We start from the raw sequence: 23,109 nt of genomic DNA, 5'->3' as shown, positions 1-23,109 counted from the left end.
ATGGGAAGCCTGGAATGCGGAAGATTTCAGCCTTCGTGAAGTTTGCTAGCGGGAGTAAACTCCGGGCAGCAGCTCTGCAAGCTGCCTCGGGAAAAGTCCGGCTGAGATCGCTTTAAAAAAAAAAAAAAAAAAAGGAGGGAAGAGGGGATCGGTTTTAAGCTGGTTGTCATATACACACCTACATACGCGTTCCCTTTTCAAATATTGTATTATAAGATGTGCCTTTATTAGAATAGAACAGAACAGAACAAGTATAGTATAGTAAGTTAGTATAGTACAGTACAGTACAGTACAGTACAGTACAGTACAGTAATAGTATAGTATAGAATTAGAATTAGAATTAGAATTAGAATTAGAATTAGGAATTCTTTACTGGCCAAGTGTGATTGGACACACAAGGAATTTGTTTTGGTGCATATGCTCTCTGTACATAAAAGATAAATTCGTCAAGAATCCTAAGATACAACACTTAATGATAGGGTACAAACAAGCAATCAAATCACATTAGGAAACAGTCAATATAAATTGTAAGATAAAATTGTATTAGAGAATGGGATGGAGTCCATTAAATGGTTTGTGTGGGGGGGGAGGTTATTATTTTACTATTTTATTTTTATATGATTTTTATGATCCGTGTAAGCCGCCTTGAGTTTCCATGTGTGAACAGGCAGTATAAATTTTCTAAAATAAATAAATAAATTAGCCTCCTTAAAGTCACAACATAGCATGCAAACTTAAGTTATTCATTTATGTTCTTTATTAGACAGGATAAAAAGACAAATTGAAGGAGGGGGAAATTGGAGTATTTGTTTGGAACTGGAATGCTAAAATAGAATGTGTCCTTTCCCTTCCTTGGAGCCTGGCAATGATCTGGATTAGTGCCTGAAGTTTTATTCGCAAGATTTTCAGAAGTGGTTTTCCCTTGCTTTCTTCCTAAGATTGGGGGAAAAAAGTGACTGGGCTAAAGTTACCCAGTTAGGTTCATGCCTCAGGCAGAACTCAAACACACTATCTCCCCAGTTTCGTGGAGCCTTAATCCATAGAGACATATTCAAATCTTAGTCCAACAACTGCTAATTGATGAATATATCTTTTCTTTTATGCACACTGAGAGCATATGCACCAAGACAAATTCCTTGTATGTCCAATCACACTTGGCCAATAAAAAATGTATTCTATTCTAAGAGCTCTTGGCTTTGCATTGTATTCTGACATTACTGGGGGGGGAGGGACCATTTTTGAAACTAAACAATCCAGTTTTATAAATGGCTTTTTTCTAAGTACTTTCAAATTTGTTTAGCTGACAACAAACACACAAGATGAATGAATAGGAAAATCAAATTTTGCAACAATGACTACTATATTAATAGGATTAAATTGCTAAGTTTTCAATGTTCTCTGAGCTTGGTTTTCTTCTTGCATTTTATTACCAGTTAATAACATCAGATAGGACAAGCTGCTATATATAAACATCCAATAAACCCCACTTCCCAGTGACAAAACACTAGTAATGAAATATCTGCAAGAACCCAAGCTCTGAACACCTGGGGTTTATTCTGATCTTTTTTATTGTTTGGATGCTATTTCAACCTATTTTGATTGTTCTATGCTTTTTTAAAATTATATTACTTTAAACCAGGGCTGTCAAACTCCTGGCCCATGGGCCGGAAGTGCCACATGCTGGCCATGCCCGATTTAGCAAAGGGGAAAAAGTCCCAATGTCACATGGCAACACCCTGAAGATGAAAGTTTTGATACCTCTTCTTTAAATGTTTAGCTTGGATGAGACTGGCAGCTATATGAATTAAATAAAACAAATCCAACATTGTTATAAGCTCCTCTTCATTGGAAACATTACATAGATTGCTTGTCAGCTTTCAGAGGTGCCAAGTTTGAATTCAAGTAATCTATTTTAGTTCAAAAGTTGATTTCTAAGTTTAGTAATTCTTTTCCATCAATTTGCTAAGAACTATGGACAGGAAAGACCAAATAAATGAACTTGCCTAGGAAACAATAGGGATTGTGTAAAAGAGGAAAAAGAGTTACGCCAACTGAAATCACCAAATAGCACTATTTAGTATTCCAGAACACTATTTGGAGTCCTATGTAATTGTTGGCTGTCTTGCATTTCCCTTTCCCAGTAAATTTTATACCCTTGTATTGTTCACTTTAGAAAGGAATATCATTAAAACTTTCCCATGTGAAAGATTGCACAACTAATTACCATACATAGCTTCACTGTTCACAGGAGGTTCATTATCATCTTTACTTGGGGTTTTTTGAAAAAAGGTATAGCAGGGAGTTTTAATTTACTCCTTGTCAATTTGAAACAGGTGGTTTACAACATTTCTGTGACAACTTACAGAAGATACCAACTCTATCAGTCAGATGCGACTCAAGAGTACTTAAGAACAAACAGAATAGTGCAGCCTAAGTTTTGTAAATAAATCCTTCTTAAAATTGAAATCACTTAGCTCTTGTAATTTCAATTTAAATCAATTACGTCCGGGGGGGGGGGAATCACCGGTCAAGGTCAACTATTCCTATTGCAGCTCAAAAGTGAGCCATCTGAATTTAATGATGATCAAATGATTATCATTTCGAACATGAACATCCGAGTCACTTTCCCGCCTTCAAAACAAACGCGAAAAACCCGCGCATGCGCCAAGGAAAGCTCGCTTGAGCCTTTCCCGTTTCCAAGGCAGAAACTGGAAGGAAAAAAAAAACGCGGTTGACGCATGTGCACGGACTACTTTCGTTCTCGACGGTGCCTTAAACTTTCTAAAGGCGAGGTCATAGAGACGGGGGTGAGCGCGTGCTTCCGGCTTCCACTTGAAGGTTTTCCGGGTGAGACGTCAAACTCGGTCGATGTCCTGCTCGCGGTCACGTGAGATCGGCTTGAAAACCGGAAGTGCTGGTCAACCAATTCGTGTTTGTGTCTCCGGTTCTCGGTCCCGCAGTTGCGAAGTACCGTCCTTGAGGGCTCTCGATTATCCCGGGAGCGTAGATTCCGAGTTTCTGTCGGCTCTCTAGAGTGAGACCGGGAGGCGTCGGCGGTGCAGATGGGAGGGAGCGGGGGGAGGCAGGGCTAGTTGCTATGTGGCGCCGGATCTTAGCTCTGCTCGTTAATCCATTTTTGCCCACCAGTTCCGGAGCCCTCGGTGTCGGCGGCGGCATGTACTACGCGGTGCGGAGAGGTAGGAAAATTGGAGTGTATGCCACCTGGTGAGTAGCTGCATATCTTTCTCCCACCCCATAACTTTTCAATCTCTCTCGTCCCTTTAAAGTCAGAATCCTTAGACTTTGCTTTTTCCTTTCCTTTCCTTTCTTTCTCTCTCTCTCTCTCTATATATATATATATATAGAGAGAGAGAGAGAGAGAGAGACAGAGACAGAGACAGAGACAGATGATATAGATATAGATGATATAGATATAGATGATATAGATATAGATATATAGATACAGTAGTGGCCAAACCTGTGGAAACCTTTTGGGAAAAGTATTTTTGAGGTTTGATGGCTAATAAACACCACTTTTTTTTCTTTTTTTTTTGAATTTCAAGATAATCAAATTCCACTGCTGGAATGGCCTGGGAATAACCCAGATCTTAACACAATTGAAAATCTATAGAGCTGACTAAAGAAACTTGTTAGTCAGAAGCATCCCAGCAATAAAACCCAGTTAATATAATTATAAATATATATTGTTAACAAGATAAGAATTTTGAGAAAGATATTTAATAAATTAAAGAAAGGTCGGGATTGCCTGGACACCATGGTGAAAATATTAAATTGAAAATCTATACAGCAAAAGAGAGAGATGGAAGAAGAAGTAGAGAGATAGAAGAGAAGGGAAGGAGAGAGAGGGAAGGAAGGGAGGGGAATTCAGAGTAGCAGAGAGGGTTAGTTAGGGAGGAAGAAAGGAGGAGAAGGAGAAAGGAAAGGGAAGTAGTAAGGAGCAGGAGAAGAGGGAAAGAAAGTAAGAAGGAAGGGAGAGAGGGAGAGGGAAGAGACTGAGAAGAAAGATTGCTGAATAACAAAAAAGAGGAAATGGAAGAAAGGCAACCCCGAACACACATATGAAGATATGAAGATAAAGAAGAAATTGTTAAAAAAATAAAACAGAATAAATGTGAACAAACAGGAAAATTAGAATTTGAGAGCGAATGAAGATGATGTTTATATAAATAAATATAGAAATATTGAGATATGAATTAAAGAAAAAATAGGGAAAAAAGGAAGATTTTGGCAAAAATTGTAATTGAGTAAAATGTATTTGAACTTGAAAAATTGTATAAGATAAGATAAGTATGGCCAATACTATGTTCAAAAAAAGATGCGGGTGAATGTGGGAGGAAAAAATCAATAAAACTTGATTCAAAAACAAAATAAATAACAGAAGCAATAATTCAATCTTGGTTTCACATTATAACAGCTGCAGAACTAAAAAACTTGGTTCACTCCATGGAAAGATGTTGTAAGGCCCTAATTCATGCTAAACTAATTATTTACGACATGATAATTTTTGTATATCTTGTTTTTTCTATGTGTTTCACTTTTCTTCTTTATACTGTAATTGCTATTCTAATAGCAAATTCTTCATAAAAGCTATTACATTACATTCTTTACTAAATTATCTTTCCATTGATATATAATTTTATGGTACTACTCCAAAAAAAGTGGTGTTATTGGCTAGTTTTAGAAAATACATTTTTCCCAAACGGTTTCCACAATTTTGGCCACTACTGTATATAGAGAGAGGCATGCCGAATGAAGGCAAATACATGTGTCCCAGAATACAGCTACTCCTTGACTTAACAACCATTAATTTAGTGACCATTTGAAGTCCCAATGGCATAATTGTGACATAATTTTTTCACACCTATAACCGTTGCAGCCTGCGCATGGTCACGTGATCAAAATTTGGATGCTTGACAACTGATTCACATTTATGACTTCGCAGTGTCCTGGGGTCATGTGATCCTCTTTTGCAACCTTCTGACAAGCAAAGTCAATGGGGAAGCCAGATTTACTTAACAACCATATTATTAATTTAACAACTGCAGTGATTTACTTAACAAATGTGGCAAGAAAAGTCATAAAATGGGGACAAAACTCACTTAACAAATTTCTCACTTAACAAGATAAATTTTGGGCTCAGTTGTGGTCGTAAATTGAGGATTACCTGCAGGATCCAATCTAAGTCACCAGGACCAGAGGTTCTTTCAAGCTTTCAGTCGTGCTGGAGCACATCCTCAGGGAATTTCTCTGTTCCTGGGCTGTTCTGCTGTCCATAGTATTTATATGGTGCCTGGTTGTGTGTGGTTTTTAGTAGTTTTAGTTAATTGGGGTGTTGCTAGCTGGCCATTAAGTCACTGAGTGTTGTTTCCTTGTGCCACAGGCTCCTAAGTACCTGATAAGCTGGTGGTAAATCAGTACTCCTGTTGATTGACAAGTGGCCTATTTACATGAATGTAAATAGGGCACTTGTCATTTAAATGAAGTGGCCTTCATTTCTTTGGCTATTTTTGCCCCTGCTTTGCCAACAATCTTAGTAGCTGTTAAATTGAATGCATTATTTCATACTCTTTGATTCTGTTCCCCAAAGTGTCATTGTGTCAATCAAATATTACAGTTGCAACTTACTATGTATTTATACAGCTTCCCATCTCACCCAGCATAACTCTGGGTGGTACAATAAAAGCAATCTTTAAAAAATTGACAAATAAACATTTTACAATTAAAAATACCTATCAGGACTACTAATAACAGTAGCAGAGAGAGTTATTATAGGTAATTTAGCTATTTAATTCACTACTTTCTTGAGATCGCCAAGCTTATGAAGACATCCATGCTTAATTTGTCCAGTCAATTATTTCTATGGCTGTCCGTCTCAGCAAGTCAGGCATAACGGTAATAATTTCTTGAGGAAGATAACAGGCCGTTAAATAGACATCAGTTGCTGTTAAGATTGAACTTTAAAAACAGTGAAATCATTTAGTGCCATATTCAAATACTGAGCTATTAAGTTCACCAGACAGTTTGGAGTCAGTCATATTCTTCAATCTTAAGTAACTGTACAAAGATGTTATAACAACACGAGTAGATGGTGTTCCCAACTTGTGCTTCTAAAAAGAAATATAAAGATTTACATCGAAATTACAGTAAGCAAATTTACTGAGATTCAGTTTCAAGGTACTACCGGTATGTTTTGGGACTCTGAAAATCTCATCCTATAGATGAGAAAAAGCCAAGTTGAATTCATGAATACACCATATGTGTAGATAGATTGCAAGACCTAAGTCACTTAGGTGCGATGAGCAGTGTAAACATTTAATAAATAAAACACTCATAGATTTATATTGACTATTTTTGCAAATATATTTGTGGAAGGGGAGAAGAGACTTGGGCTGTGTTTTAAAAGTAAGAAATTGTCTTCTAGGGCTTCCCTTATCTCTATCATATTCCTTTTTTCAACTGAATGACATGTTGCTTTCTGGTATACAAAGTAACTTGAACTGAAAAATAGATTAAGCAAATCTACAGAAGAAATTTCTCCAGTTCTGTTTTCATTTTACACAGTTTTAAAACAACTTAAAATCTAAAGGAAACCTCAAAAGCTAAGATTTTCCATTTAGGGAATTTGGTATTGTAATCTAAACAATATGCTGCCCTTTTCTCACTGTATTTTGACAGGAATGAATGTAAAGAACAAGTTGATAGATATCAGTATGCCAGTTACAAGAAGTTTGCAACAGAAAGAGAAGCTTGGGCTTTTATAAATGAAGAAGCAACAGAACCATCAATTTCTTCAAGAGGTATACTATGCAACTTTCTAAATTTGAATAGCAGAAATATAGAAATAACTTTCTGATAATTAAAGACAGTGTGGATTTGATTTAAATCAAGTCCATCATGATTTAAATCGCTACTAAAAAGACTTGATTTAAATTAACTCGATTTAATTCATAATTTTTAAAGAGCAACTATCATCTCTGCTCATGTGAATCATGTGAATGCATCAATGCAGTGCATGTTATCTCAGCATGCAGAGCTTGGATTCATTGAATGAGTTTACCAAAAATGTAAATATTGCAGACTATACAGCCTCATGCCACATAACTAAGCTCCATTTCATGCTGAATAAACTAAATTATTAATGTATCTTAAATAGAAAACTATGCTTAGATAGATTTTTATTCCAAAAGCATTTTATTAAAATAAATTTGATAAAAATAAAAAAAACTGATTTAAATTTAAAAATCTGATTTAAATTTAAAAAATCCAATTTTATTTTTTTTAAAAAAATCATCAATTTTTATCCACCCTGATTAAAGATAGTATGCTAGATGTAGTAAAAAGTGAAGTAGGATGAAGTGTATATTCAAATGAAATTCACAACTCCAATGAACAGGTTGTATCGCCAGAAAATAATTTCAGCTATATCTATTTTTTGATGTAGGCAGACTGGTCGTTATTTTAAATCAAAATTATTATTGCAGTCATTAATGAGTCTTAAAGTTACCTTGCTTTTCAAAGTAGAATTGATGGAATTGACAAAAATAAAAAGTTACAGCTGAAAGAATAAGGGTTTTTCAATCATGCCTTATTTTCTTAATAGCTAAAGTGGTCTGCAAAATGTCATGCTATAGTGATAATTTTCCTTTCTTAATGAGGAAACACACAGCTGGAGAAGTTACAATAGAAATAGACAAGTATGGCAATGGCGTTGAAGAAATGTAACAGATGTTGTGTAAGAATTAGCTTAACCCAGTTAGAGGGAAGGGAAGAAGGGAAAAATTGACATGTTTATTGTCCTTGGCATAAGAAGAATATTTGTCAGAATTTAAAGTTTCTGTTATTGTACCACATACCAATAAAGCTCAAGTGATGCCTGTTTCCTAACTGGTCTACCTTATAGGGCCGACAGTAGGCTCACAAAACACTGCAGTTTTTGAGAAAACAATAATGAGATAACAAATCTGGCAAATCTATTTTTGGATTTTTTATTTAGGTTTTTCTACCTCCGACACCAAAGACAATAAGAATGGGGTAATTCTTCTTCTTCTAAGTTTTTGCCTTTGAACTTTGACAGTCCATGTCCCAAGTATTGAGCAAATATCCCATTATTCTAAAATCTGGACCTTTTCTAATGAAGTTTATATTATAGTTGTTAGTATGCAAAATGTGAACAATGTAAAAGAAGCTGAGAAATAACCATAGCAAGAAAGATATGCAACCATCTATCTGCACCCCTCCCTAAGAAAATTGGATGAAAATGGATGGGTGCTGGATTCTGCTAAATTGAGCAATAGTTCCTTGAGGAAAGGTGGACCACTACCTCCTTCAAAGCTGGTGGAACCAATCCCTCTCACATGCATCACAGTTGTATGGACCCAACCACGAGTCATCTTTGGTGGGGGAAGCTTGTCCAACCAGGAGGCATAAGCTAAAAACACAAGTGATCACACAGTCCCAGGGACTGTGTCTACTCTTTCAGGACTGACAGGTTCAAATTCTTCACAGATAATAGGGCTAGTCAATGTCTTAAACCCCTCCCTGGGATCTACACTGTTGCCATTCATCTCAGAGTGATTCCAAATTACTTTTTCCAACAGATGCATAGAATAATCCTTACACTGGCCTTGCAGATATTCTTAGTTCCTCCTTACACAGCCGTGATTGAATCGGCTGGTAATCTATTGATGCAGAAGAGTGGATTACCGGAAAGCTGCTTTCTCTTCCTTGGTCAAGTTCACTCTTTGGCTTCCACCAATAGCACTCTTAGAATCTCTACCACCATTTCATCTCTCAAAGCTCCTCCAAAAGCCAAGGGAGTCCAGGTTCTATGAGCAGCGAAAATCATTTAATCTTATATAAATAATATTTAAAGGCATCAGTGTTTTTTAGCTTTCATAATCATTGGCATTTCCAGCCATTTGTACAGTATGTTCCGTTTAGCCAATCTAAAACACCTCAAAATATGTTCTTGGGTAATAAATAAAATGTGTTCTCTTTTTTTTACCAGACAATTACAATAGTATCAATTCAGCATCAAAATTTGGTTTTAGTGCTGAAGTTGCTTGCACTATCTGCAATGCTGCTTTCTGATGTTAGTGTTTAAATCATTGTAAAATCATTGTTGGTAGTCAAATCTTATCTTTTAGTTACAAGTTAGGCATGGAAAATCCTGCATATTTTTTCTATTAGATATGGATACTATCTGTTACCTTTCACCTTTGGATTAATAAATTGATAAAGAGAAAGGATTATCTCTTAATATTGTATATGGGAATTATTTTTCACATTTAAAAAAAAAAATTTTTTATGAGACTTGCACAAATATTAAACAAGGAAAGTCTCACGTGAAAAGACCTTTGGATGTATGAATTAAACTGATGAAAATGTTTACGTGAAGAACTCCAATGATGTTCTTTGATATGGACATTACACTTTCAATTTGATATTTGTATATTTTTCTTTTTTCTCTTAAGGCCTTGGTGGAAAGCAAAACAACTATAGACATTGCATTAACAAGGCTACATATGAATCAAGTGATACACGATCGTACAAAAGAACATATGAAGAGCTTTCAGAGAAGAAATATACAAATAAACGTGTAAAATATACAGACGTTCCTTATACTTCAGCAAGTAATGAATTCTTGTATATGGGTAACTCCCCTCTTTCTTCAACTTGTTATAATGCATTTTAATATGTTTTGTATGGTTTTTTTTTTTCTCTTGGTGAAAAACTATGTTCTTCACTCTTATAGAAGTTTGGTACTAGTGTACTTTGGTACTTTGCTTCTGTGCCAAATAGAGGTAATAAGAATTTGGGGTTTGAATGTTACAAGTTCTATAAGTATCTAAAATGAATACTAGGGAAGATAGAAAACAAATAATGCTAGCAAACGATCAAACAAGCAAATAAGGGGTAACATTTGCTTAACTGTTGGGAATGTGTGATGGAATGTAGTCTGGATTTCCAGGAGGGAGGGGTTACATTCCAGAAGGCAATGAAGTTTAAATAGTTTGGTTGAACTTCTCAGGTACTTAATTATGTAAGTACCATGTTCCCCCGAAAATAAGACCCTGTCTTATATTTTTTTGAACCCCGAAATAAGCGCTTGGTCTTATTTTCGGGGAGGTCTTATTATTTTCGGGCGCGTGGAGCAAATTGGGACTCTTGTTGTCTTACCTGATTTCCAGCTCTACGTTTAAATATTTTCGGGGAGGGCTTATTTTTGGGTGGGAGGCTTTTTTTAGCGCATGCGCTCAAAAGCCTGATTGGACTTATTATCAGGGGATGTCTTATTTTCGGGGAAACAGGGTAGTTGCTTTAGTTTGGCAATATTGATGCCAGCCTCCCAAGAACCAAGGAAGACATATAGAATTCTAGCAGTTTCCTTTATTGTTCCTCACCATAGACTGGGGGTCTGTAACTTTAAACACTCAAAGAGCCATTTGGACCCCTTTCCCATGGAAAAGAAAACACTGGGAGCCACAATACCACCATTGGCCAGTGAGAGCGGAGCAGGCACAGCGTGCACTGTCCCCTCCGCTGCAATGGCGCTGGCCAACCTCTATACGCAGGTAGGAGGCAGAGGCGCCGCTGAGGGGCTCCTGTGGCCACAGTGCCTTGGGGGGAGCCCCAGTGGGGACTCCTCACTCAGCCCTGGGAAGGCTCCAGCTGCCTACACCATTGCGATCCCTGCCACCTGGCAAGGTGGCAGCACAGTGCCTCCCGGGTGAAGGGAGGGCAGATGACAGCGAGAAGCAGATGTGGGCGGGCGCCCACACCCACCTGCTCTGGGAGGGAAGGCAAGCACTGCGCTGTCTAACTCAGCCATCCGGGTAGAGGCGAGCGCCACAGCAGGTGGGATGGAGCCAGGAGGGATGTGCAGTACCAAGTGCCAGAAGAAGCGCCCGCAAGACCCAGCAAGAGATGAGGCAAGTACATGGATGCTTTGCTCTCCCTCTGGAATATGGAGTGAGTCTCCATCCACTGCCGTCGCCCTTACCTTCTCAGGCCAGGCGAGGAGTGACTGCGAGGAACAGGGCCAGCCAGTGGTGGGATCTGGTTCTGCAGGGAGCCACAGCAGAGGGCCAAAAGAGCCGCATGCGGCTCCAGAGCCACGGGTTGCCGGCACCCACCAAAGACAAGTTCTACAGAGGAGCTGTCTTGATCCTCTTTTTCCCAGCAAACTAAACTTCACGCTGGCTATTCGCGCTGGCCCTCTGGAATGTAGCCCCTCCCTCCTGGCAATTCAAACTAGAGAACTGGAGCAAAATGAAAAGCTTGGGGGAAGGGAAGAAGGAATAGGCTTTGAAAATGGATTTGAGGGGAAGGAATTTTATCCAACTATAAATTTACACATTATTTTCCAGTTGTGGAGGGAAGTTATCCGAAGCTGAATTATGCATTTCTTCTACTTTAGCAGGCATGACAAAAACCATAGGGGAGAGCGACCCTGTGAGCTAGTTTTCTAAGCCAGGTCTATGACGTCTCGGGTCTGCCATCTTGCCAGTGCCATCTCGGTGTGGGACAGCACCTGGGGAAACAGCACCTGCGACAGGTTGCCGCGCCCCTGTGGCACCTCCACTTCGTAGCCAGCAGCTGTCAACCACGGCATTGTAATGGGCCACATCTTCGGATCCAGGTCCGGCCTCCCATGGGTATGGCCAGTCAGTTTGTAGTGTGCCTGCTCCACGCAGCTATCTGCAGTTGCTGCCTGCTTGCAAAAGACACATCCTGCCTGCTGGGGAGGCTTTCCACCTGAGCCGCATTCGGCCTTTTTTTTTTTTTTTTTTCCCTTACAGGCCTTTGCAGGATGGTGGCATCCATGCCAGTCTCATCAATGCAGACCTCTTCTCCCGTGTGTTGCACTGGACCATGACTGTTTCCAGGGCTGGGAGAGGAGCAAAGCAGGGACAGCAACAGCTGTCTGGCAACTGTCAACGACTGCTGCTTAGCCTGCCTTTCATGGAGGTGTGTTGCCCTCTAAAGGCTTCCTCACCTCACTTTCCAACACCCCCTCTCCATGACAGATAGCTGTGCATAGTGGACACGCTCTGACCTGACCAGCTGGCCACACCCACGGGATGACAGATCCGGAGACGTGGCTCGTCACAATGCTGTGGTTGATAATTCTGCAAAGGGAGATGCTGTGAGAAGCGTGGCGAGTTTCCCATGGCTATTTGTCCATGCCGAAGTGGTTGTGGCAAGATGGCGGCATGGAGTTGTTCCATTTCATTCCAGGCCTGCCTTTTCCATTTACAAATTAAGACGTTCCTACTTTCCATTTTCCTTCTTGCATAATACAGTTTCTAAGGGATCAGAGGGGACCGTTTCTGCTTGGAGTCAGGCAAGCATTCCAGAGGCTGGGATCATCAGCCCCAGAGCTTTGTCCTTCAATCAAACTACTTTTGCAGGCACTACGGTCACCTTCCTAGGCACTTTTCCCTCTATAATGCTTCAGATTCAGCTTAACATTTGTGGAATGCCTGAATCGATAGATGTCTATTGCGTGATGCCATTCTGCATGGCATCTCAACTGAATTTGTGAGGATCTGAGGATAAGAATGAACGGGCCTCTGGAATGAAGAGCTGCTGATTTCTCTTCCATTAAAGATAGGATTGATCCTCTTATCCATGGAGTTCTGCTACTAGATTTAGGCAAATAATCATTATTTTCTATGTCTGATCCCTTCACTTCTTCTCTCCTAGTTCCTTAGCATGCTTGCCAGACCATGGCCTATTACATTTTCACTATGGATGTGATCTTACCAAGAATCAGTGATTTTCACTGACTTTCCTACCTATCATTCATAGGTTTCGCTCCTGAAATCTTCATGTGACTTCTAATAAGGTATTGGTAACTATTCCATATAAGGCACTTCGTAAAGTGCTGTTCAGTTTCTATCTTACAAAATAGGATAGAAATTTTTTATTGCTTCAGTTTGATATATTCTGGAACTAGTGACCCTATCATCTTGAAGCAGGCTATTTGTTTTTATCTTAATTCTGTAGGAATTTAAATAAATCTGGCACCTATGGCTGAAGGCAATTCTGTTTCATCAGTTGCAGTTGTGGCTTCCTTTGCTTCCTTTCATCTGGTATAGGAGACTAGAAAAAAGATTGGCATACTCTATAAAGAATTTTTGCCATTGTTTCATCTCAATGGGGTACGAAGTATTTACTACAATCATTCTGGAATTGATCCGCCTTCCTGAGCTTGCTGTGAATCTCAGCGTGCTCTTGTTACAGCAAAATCATAGTCCATTCCACTAGAGTGCAGCCATTGCTAACAATGTTCCTCTAAGAATTTAACTGCATGATCCATTTTCTCTTCCTTCTTGCATTGCAAGCTTTAGCTAATGTTATCTTCAGCAGGAAGTTTTTTTTCAACAGTGTGTGATGTGCTGAGTGTAAGTTCCTACCTTATTGAAATCCTGTTCTTTAGTCCTAGCTGCAGTTATCATCTTCCACTGTTTGAAATGGAAGTATGGAGATACTTTTCCTTCTATGGATAGTGGGGGGTAGGGGGGGGTGTCTGTGTTCTCTTGATGAGACTTTTTCTTTTTCTCTTTTATAAGGATAGTTAGAAGTATTTGATCTTGCCTGCTGTTGTGAGGAAACTCCAGTCTTAGATACCTTCCTCCACGTATAAAAGAATATTCATGGTAATTCCAATAGGTCTGTTGCCCCAGAATTATTTTTTTTAGCGTTGGCAATTTATCAGCTACAGTTTTCAGTTCTGGCTTCCATTGTGTAGTATGCTTAGATAATACAAAAATCACTGAGTTTTGCTAAAACTGGCTAAATATTGTATATCATACTCTGTAGTTTTAATATCTGTATTTAAATGTGGTTTCCAGAAACAATCTATTTAAATTGTTTAGGTAATTTGGCATCGTCTTGTGCTGTTTTAATGCAAATCTGCCTTTATAGGAGACTATATAGTTGTTTACACGGATGGATGTTGTTCAAGTAATGGACGCCAGGCGGCACGTGCTGGGACAGGTGTATATTGGGGACCCGGTCATCCTCTGTGAGTAAGCTGTTTTTTTCTTTATATCTGCTAGGAGAGGTTTGGCAGGCATCGTTTCATTTCCACTGTAGCTTTAGAAACATAACATGCATGGTAAACTCTAAAAGAGGAGTAGATGTGATGTTTAGATGGAGGGGCTAAAAAGATACTTGGACAACCTTTTAAATATTTGATTCATGGCTGGTGATTGTGAAACTTTGAGTCAAATTGGCAGTGCAGTTTTCAGAGCGAAGAAGCTCCATCAAGTGACCCCTGTCCAAAGCAGACCCTGGCCACAACTGCTTTTGAAATGCAAACTTCACCATGCAAAGCATAACATACCCCTCAAACCAATAGAAATTCTGCATACCTGCTCTTAGCAGTTGCCATTCATTTAATAACTGGGCATTATTGGCTGCAGATTGTGCCATGTGTACAACCATTTTGCTTATGCCCAAATTATTTGTATGTAAAGTGAAGTGAGTACAGATAGTTCTCATTTAATGACTACTCGTTCACTTTAAAGTACATGACAGTTTGAAGTTACAACAGCGGTGAATTAGGGAACGTACAGCCAATTCTCAAAATTGCAGCCATCACAGCTCCTCTGCAATAATTTGTTTGCATTTCTGATGGTCGCAGTGTCCCGTGGTCAAATGTCCCAATAGGAAAGGTTGCTATTTCCAACCTTTCCTATCGGCTTCCCACAAGCAAAGTAAATGGAGAAGCCTGCAGAAGGTTGCAAGCCATGGTCATGTGACATCTCACTTAATGACTACATGCAATTTACTTAACAATAGCCACTGGAACTGCCAGTATAAGTTGGCACAGCCACATGATATTTTTTTTCAATTTATGAATGCATCACTTAACAATGAAGTTGCCAGTCCCAATTCCCATTGTTAAGAGAGGACTATCTGTGTTGAAGTCATTTTATATATATTAGTCTAAGACTACATTTATACTGCACCTCTTTTTGTATGAAATCACATTTTGACTTATTGCTGTTTTCAATAATTTTGGTATATGTTGTCCTCCACAGAAATAATAGTGAAAGACTTCATGGACGGCAAACAAATCAAAGGGCTGAAATAAATGTAAGCAATAACTGAATTAATGTTAAACTTCTGCAATAAGGCCAATCAAATTATTTAACTTTGCTAAGAATATGGTCTGACTATTGTTTATCTATGATGGATTGATCTGCCGTACTATAAAATGGAAAACCTCACTATTTATGCCTACTGTATAAGTAGTCTTTGTTTAATGACCACTCATTCAGTAACTGTTTAGCGTTACGGTGGTACTGAATAAGTACAATGGCATTAATCTTTCTTTTTTTTTTTTTTTTTAATTAGATTTTATTATAACATATAGTAATACAATCGGTACATTTTCGGTTCATTGGTGCAGTTATATACATATATACATCTGTATACATTATTGCTTGTCTTTTGTTGATATTGTTTCTTGGAGCTAGATTTAATTTCAAACACTTAAAAATAATAGTGCTCAGCTCCCTCAGACTAAATCTAATACTATTCATATAGATTTTGTTAATTAGTTAAAATTTAATCTCTATTACCTTCTTTATTTCTTTCCCCCATCCATTCGTACCACATGTCCCACACGCTATAAAATTCTGAATCTTCTCTGTCATTAATTTCTGAAGTCACCATTGTCACTGGTCATGTGATCAAAATTTGGGCACTTGGCAACTAGCGTACATTTTCAACCATTGCAGTGTCCTGTGGTCACATGGTCACTATTTGAGACTTCCCAGCTGGCCTCCAACAAAATCAACGGGGAAGCTGGCAGGAAGTCACAAGACACGAGTTTCTGCTTAACCACCCACAGAGTCCTCACTTAATGACTGCTGTAAAGAAGCCATTATAAGTCGTCATGTTCATATGGGGTCCTCATTTAATGATTGCATTGTTCAGCAGTATAGTTTCCGGTCCCAGTTAGGTTTGTTAAATGAGGGCTGCTATATATTATTGGAGCATTTCCGCCCAAACCTCAATATTTTGCTTTTATGCTAATCAGGAGTGTATAGTCCCATTTCAGTTCCAAGGGATCTGAATGATGAAGATAATCGTGGTCCATTTACTCTGGTTTGATGGCAATTTTTGCCAAGAACTAAAACTCAAAGTGGATGTGTTCTTAGGTTTAGATTTCTGATTAACTTTCAGGAGCATTAATTATGGCTTATTTCTGACCTATCTGGCTAAGATCCAGTTTGGGGAAGGATTCATACTCAGAATGTCGATCTTGCTCTCAGACTTGTATCTACTATTGCTGGATAAGATCAACACTCTGAATAAGAATCCTTCCCCAAACTTAGATTTTAGCTAAATAGCTCAGAAATAAGCCATGATTAATGCTCCTGAAAGGGGACACGGTGGCTCAGTGGCTAAGATTCTGAACTTGTCGATTGAAAGGTCGGCAGTTCAGCGGTTTGAATCCCTAGTGCCGTGTAATGGGTGCTTACCCCGTTACTTGTCCCAGCTTCTGCCAACCTAGCAGTTCAAAAGCACGTAAAAAATGCAAGTAGAAAAATAGGGACCGCCTTTGGTGGAAAGATAACAGCGTTCTGTGCACTTTTGGCGTTTAGTCATGCCAGCCACATGACCACAGAGACGTCTTTGGACAGCGCTGGCTCTTCAGCTTTGAAATGGAGATGAGCACCACTCCCTAGAGTTGAGAACGACTAGCACATATGTGCGAGGGGAACCTTTACCTTTACCTTTAATGCTCCTGAAAGTTAACCAGAAATCTAAACCTAAGAGGAACACATCTACTTTTGCGTTTTAGTTCTTGGCAAAAATTGTTGTCAAACCAAAGTAAATGGACCATTATTATCTGCACTCCTGATTAGCATAAAAGCAAAATATTGAGGTAGAGTTTTGCAGTATGATGCAGCTTTTATGGAAGATACCCAATCCTAAATTTTCCACTGACTGGCAGTTCTTCAAATGTTATAGTCGGGTCTGAAGGCAGAACAGGAGATTTATATCCAGTCTTTTACTGATTATGCTAAAAGCTCCAGGTCATAGTCTCAGAATATTTCTTAAACCTTCACTCCTTTTATTTAATATCCATGAGAGGTTTCCAACAAAGAGGAGCTGAAACCAAGTGTGATCATGGTAAGCTTTATGAAAGGCAAATATTTAGAGGAGTAAGCAGGCAATGCTCCCTGGGATAAGCACCAGTAGGTATGTATGCAGTGTTTTGCCGTGACATTTGCATGTCATGGTATAGGTTTGGAAAGCTTTTATACCCAACACACTGAGCATGAATCATGGGTATCAAACAGACTCAGTTAAAACTGTGAGAAACTAGCATCAGCCTGTCAAAGGCCTTTCCTGTGAACTCCTCATTATCTCTGCACCTGATATTACTGCTCAGGTATATTCCCAACCATGCTGTGCTCTACCTCTACTGTTTTTTATACTAAAAGTTTAGTATAGTGTTAGTTTGGTTGTAGTTATACACCAGTATGCCCAGTGAAGTTGTCTTTGGAGATATTAGAGCTGGCTGTGAGGACAAGTAATTTAATTGGATTAATGAACTATTTTTCAGTGGGAAGCTGCCGTTGAAATGTATCCAGCAATTTCATCTGGTTGAGAATGTCATACCAAAAGTCTATTGTCTGGGGCTCAGTGCCAAATAGCACAAGGTATCTTCGTAGGCACAATTCAGGGGGTTGGTTTTCTTCTATAAAATCAAACACAACATGGGATTGGGCTGTTTGAAAGAACACATTCCAGGCTTTAAGGGTACTGGAAATCCTTCTGTCCTGTCACTTAAGAGATACAGTAGATAAGGACATAAATGAGAAAAGACATTTTCAGTGGCTTCTCTCAGACATTTTTTTGAGGCTAGAGAGGTCTCAGTGATTCTGCTTCATTATGATTGTGCAGTGCTTCAATGTCAAAGGAGAAAAAGGGTATGGGTATACAAATAGAGCACTTGTTTGCAACCCCTTAAATCAGTGGCATCTTTTCCTAGGATCACATACATTCCTAGGCCTTTCACAGCTGCCACACAATTCTTAAAACAAGATGCACATTGTTTAAAAGAGTTGCAAACAAATGCTTCCAGGCCCCCTTTTCACTTCTAAATAGATCTAAAATGTTACCTTCCTTTTTCCACAGGTGTTCAAAAAATGATTTTATTCAGGTAGGCCCTGGGATAGGAATTTTACCTAAGGAGTGGATCAGTATTAATGTTTTGAGTGTGATCTAGTCCACTGATGGATTTATTGTCATTGAAATAAAAGTACAATTTCTTGAACTCAAAGTAATTGTAATGGTCACATGAACATTCATTTCGTCTATCTCCAGCAAGAAAATTCATGTCTAGTCACACCTAAGGATCCAAGACCAATAAAATATTTATAAGAAAACTCAGTAAATGTCATGATAAATAGTCAAACATGGCTTACATCCTCAGTTCAACCCTGAGCTACAAGCTTTCTCTTGTATCAGTATGGTTTACATCCTTCAGAGGGAACTTGCACATTTCTGTGGATAAAGTGTCCTGTATTGCAATTGAATCGCATCAATTTTGTGGGTTACAGTCCTAAAACTAAAATCAGTATTTATTCAGCTTCTTTACTCCTGAAGTATGTTCTCTAAATGTTTTCTTCAGGCAGCTTGCAAGGCAATAGAACAAGCAAAGAGTCAAAATATCACAAAACTGGCAATCTATACTGACAGCAAATTCACCATTAATGGTAAGCATTTTAGTCACTGAGAAATGAAATAGCCGCCTAAAATAACAGATTACAGAAGGCATGCATTCTCTTGTCTTACCAGACACAGTCAACATCCATTAAACTATTTTTTTCTAAAATTAAAAATGTTTGAAATTATTTTTCCCCTTGCTTTTTATTTATTTTTAAAGCACATCAACATAAATCCAAAAGGAAGAATACGTAATATTCCTGCAAGAAGCTGGGATCTGAAATTTAATATGCTATGGTGATTGTCCTGATGAAATTTTCTGTGTGATGTCATACTTAGCCCTTGTTGTGTGCAGTGGTGGGATTCAACTGGTGTAACAATCAGTTCACTGAGCGTGCTCTTTGCGCGCGCACACAGTCCATTTGAAAAGACCATTAAAAGTTACCTCCTCCTAGCATAATACAGCTGAGGCACGGCAATCCGCTCTGCCGTGCCTATCACCTGGGCTTCAAACGAACGAAATATAGTAGGTATAGCACAGGGGTGGGCAGGCCAAGCTGATGGTCGGAGCAAACCGGTTTGCTCTCAGCTGGTCGTTGGAGCAACCAGCTCGCCCAAACCGGACCAAATAGGCTGAATCCCAGCCTTGGTTGTGTGTCTTTTTATATTTGAACAAAGATGGTGGCCTATGTAAAAAACCTCTGAAATCCCTTGAGCGTATTCCAATGATCTGCACTGCTTCCTCAAGCAGACCCATGGCCTCCTTTTACATGTATTTAAACATGCAGCTCTTCGTCCTGTACAAAAGAAAACAGCAAAATGAAATGGCAGATACTAGTAAAATATGATGAAACAGAATGTATAGTTATTCAACTATTCCCAAGATATTGAGTATGCCAGTAAGCAAGTACACGGCATATTCTGTAAATATAGTATTAAATTTTGACCATGTAAAGTAGAATTAATCAGCCTTTCCATTGTGAGATCAGAGACCTTGTTCATAAACAGAAAACAAATATGTATCATTGATATTGTAAAACAATTTTAAAAGAATCATCATTTTTTATTACTCCCCATTACTTATTCGTGTAATGTTAAATACCGAATTTTTGATATACTGTGTTTCCCCGAAAATAAGACCCTGTCATATTTTTGAACCCTGAAATAAGCACTTGGCCTTATTTTTGGGGAGGACTTATTATTTTGGGGTGCGTGGAGCAAGGTGGGGCTCCTCTTGCCGTCTTACCTGATTTCCGGTGTTTAAATATTTTTGGGGGGAGGCTTATTTTAGTGCATGCACTGAAAAGCCCAATTGGGCTTATTATCAGGGGATGTCTTATTTTCGGGGAAACAGGGCATACAATAGAAAAGAAACATACCCATACCTTTAAAGTGTACTGCTGTATGCAAGACTGTATTAATAGATTTCTGAATATTATACCAAAATAGAACAAGCCTGTACCATATGAGCAAGCATCTCCTTTTAATATTTTTGCATAGTGAATTTGACAGACAATTGTTTTAAAACATTATTTGATGTGTCTAATAAATATGAAAAAAATCCTTTGCTGAATTATCTTAGTATTGTAACAAACATTATTGTTAAAGACCATTACTCAAGTACTGTTCGCAATTTAGGAATCAGGTGCTGTGCTGCTCCTTTTAGTTCAAATTGTAAAATCAAGAGGTTTTGATTGAGTATACTACCACTTTACAATTTTAGGCAGCCCAAATTCCTTTTTGCAATAGTTAAGATTATTCAAGAATTTGATTGGCAGTATTAATGCTCATATTAGTCCTTGAGTTCAGAACAGGGATAGAGATTGATCTGTAGTTTCCAGGCTTGGAGTTACACCTAAATTTAAGTTTACTGTGTGAATAAAGATAAACATTATATTTCTTCCTAAAGCTTTTTATGGACTTCTCCATCTGGCCATCAGATTTAAAACTGGACTTGGGGGAGTTTTTACCTTTTTTACTTTTGTCTTCAACTATATACTCTTTGCCATTTCCTAAAGTATAATCTCTTTAAACACTATTTATAAATGTGTATTTTGTGTTTCCATTTAATTAAAAGTAGCAAATACTCTTTGTCAGGGTATACATTGTTGATAGTAGAATTGAAATGCGTGGAGGCTACAGCTATTACTTCTCCTTTCCCTTTCTACCCCCTGCCCCACTTCCCACCATCACCACCATCCTGTCATGAGATTTCCCAGGCATTATTACCTGTCAGGATTTATCATCTTTCAATTTGCCTTCATTCAGTCCTACTCTATTTTCCGACGTTCAGTAACATACTGAATTGCTCAGGTTGGAGATCAGATTATCACTGGAGCCTCAGAAAATTGATGAAAACATAGCTAATGGTAACTAAGTAAATCAATAAATTGCTTCAGCTTTTGGAAGCAGAGGGTAGTAATGAGTCGATAAAGAAATTGTCTGAATAAACTTTTATTTGGAGTCAGGATTGAATAACTGCAGCGAGATATCCCTATGTCAGGTTTGATATTAGCAATTCTGTTCTGACTCGCAAAAGCAATTGACCTCAAGCTAAATGATAGAGGATCACAAATCAAGTAGAACTCATATGATTTGTCTGAATTGCAATTACAAACTGACTGTCTTGAGCCAATAATGGGGACTATTTACAAAACAACTTTGGTTGATCAAATTGTTAGCCTCTTGGATCAGCTCAGTTACATGGGATTGTTTCAGATGGAGAGGCAGGGGAGAATTTTAGCAGGTAGCCCCAGACGTTCTGAAGCTGTCATCCAAATTACAGTCTCACCGTAGCAATCACTTTTTTGACAGGCATGACAAACTGGATCCCAAACTGGAAGAGTAACGGCTGGAAAACCAGTGCAGGAAAAGAAGTAACAAACAGAGAAGATTTTGAAAGGCTTGCTAAGCTTTCAGAAGGCATGGATATCCAGTGGGTAAGTGATGTTCTTCTAAAAACTGACTGAAGTTTGAAAGAAATTCAGATTGCCAATTAAAATAGCTATGATAAATAGGAACATTTAAAATGAGTTATGTCAATCCAAATGAAAGAGATTTATTTGAAATCTATGACTGGGTTTATATACTGTACCAGGCTACACAGTATATTCCTTTGGACCCTCTGATATGAATGCTGCGCCATAAGGCATAGAGGAAGATAAGTGAATATTGCAGATAGTTGTAGAACACACATTGTTATATGTCTGGAGTAATTAATTTGGACTCTTGTTATCAACAGATGCATGTTCCCGGTCATGCTGGCTTTCCTGGAAATGAAGCAGCTGATCGATTAGCAAAAGAAGGAGCTGGAAAATCATTATCTTAGCATTTTATAACCCAAATACTCCACTTAGTGATAAGAATAAAGATTAAGCTTGTTTCAAGTTAGTTTTTGTTGAGTTGCCATATGCTTTAGAATAAATGAGACAAATATCTTGCTTAAATGATGAAGAATGTAAATGCTTTTTATGTACCCTATATGTTGCCATAGCATCTCCTCCATTTCTCAACCTGTGTCCAAGAGTTTGCATCATATTAGTTATGTAAAACAGCAAATTGGGAAGTGTGTGTGTAAAATAACTCGACTTGCTTGGATAATATGTTGTTTCTGAAGGGTTTTTAAAAATTTTACTGTCTGTACAATATTGTACAATTCTCTACAATACAGAAAGGAAAGTTTAATACAATACAAAATCAGAATTATTACCTTACCCAATATGGTGCAAACTCTGAATGTAAGATCAATGTTCACAGTATGTTCACAATGTTCAGGTGTTTATATTTTTGGAGCAGATTGCTTTGTTATTTATATAAATAAAATGATTTATTGGTGCTGTCATACCTAATATATAATGCCAGCACAGTAAACATATTTGCTGCTTATGGTTTCCTTTTTTTTACATGCATATTCCACTATTTATCAAGGAGTTTAAAGTGAGTTGACATGGGAATTTCTACTTTTCATCCCCACCTCAAAAAACCAGTACTTAGTGAGGTAAATGGGGCTGATTAAGCTCCACTCACATTATGATTTTCTGTAACTGAGGATGGATTTGAATTTAGATCAACCAAGTCCACGTTCAGAATCTTAAAACACACTGGGTGTATTTTATAACTTATTTACTCTACTTATACCCTTTTTTCCTCCAAAGTTCACACTGTTCCCTTCTCACATGAAGCAATCCCTGGAAGATAACATCTATTCTGATAATGATCAATTATTATAGCCTGTAGAGTTAGAACATGTGTCTATTATGCCTTCTAAGGAGTTGGGATAGGTAGGACAAGATTTGGTGCTCTAGTTGAGCTGATTTACACCATTCCAGAAAACTAGAATGGTCACTTTTCACCCATCGGCCTTCGGTGCACATATTTAAGCTCTTGTAA

General features: G+C 38.3%; 1 protein-coding gene across 4 annotated transcripts; it reads left to right on the top strand.

The window, feature by feature from the left end:
* The first annotated feature begins 2,828 nt into the window (after positions 1 to 2,828).
* On the top strand, positions 2,829 to 22,594 carry RNASEH1 (ribonuclease H1). Of its 4 annotated transcripts, none has more exons than XM_070955165.1 (9): positions 2,829 to 2,847; positions 3,148 to 3,225; positions 6,697 to 6,818; positions 9,495 to 9,674; positions 13,954 to 14,053; positions 15,075 to 15,129; positions 18,686 to 18,770; positions 21,535 to 21,659; positions 21,962 to 22,594. In XM_070955165.1, exons 2-9 carry the CDS (start codon positions 3,176 to 3,178, stop codon positions 22,046 to 22,048), a joined length of 804 nt encoding a protein of 267 aa, XP_070811266.1. In that variant the 5' UTR covers positions 2,829 to 2,847; positions 3,148 to 3,175; the 3' UTR covers positions 22,049 to 22,594. The 4 variants fall into 4 exon arrangements, with proteins under 4 accessions (XP_070811266.1, XP_070811258.1, XP_070811249.1 ...); XM_070955157.1 differs by lacking the exon at positions 2,829 to 2,847 and adding an exon at positions 2,962 to 3,034; XM_070955148.1 differs by lacking the exon at positions 2,829 to 2,847 and having other exon boundaries at positions 3,009 to 3,225; positions 9,495 to 9,653.
* The last annotated feature ends 515 nt before the right edge of the window (positions 22,595 to 23,109 follow it).

The sequence above is a fragment of the Pituophis catenifer genome, unplaced genomic scaffold (genome assembly GCF_029215685.1).
Source record: "Pituophis catenifer annectens isolate HBS135680 unplaced genomic scaffold, rPitCat1.0.hap2 SCAF_1, whole genome shotgun sequence".
Taxonomy (NCBI): domain Eukaryota; kingdom Metazoa; phylum Chordata; class Lepidosauria; order Squamata; family Colubridae; genus Pituophis; species Pituophis catenifer.
This window is presented reverse-complemented; position numbering and strand designations above follow the sequence as displayed.

Excerpts from the sequence above, each read along its gene's own strand:
- RNASEH1 (XM_070955140.1), top strand. The coding sequence starts at position 3,098 with ATGTGGCGCCGGATCTTAGCTCTGCTCGTTAATCCATTTTTGCCCACC. Across the intron at positions 15,130-18,685 it reads ATCAAAGGGCTGAAATAAAT|GCAGCTTGCAAGGCAATAGA; the intron begins GTAAGCAATAAC and ends TGTTTTCTTCAG. Across the intron at positions 18,771-21,534 it reads CAGCAAATTCACCATTAATG|GCATGACAAACTGGATCCCA; the intron begins GTAAGCATTTTA and ends CTTTTTTGACAG.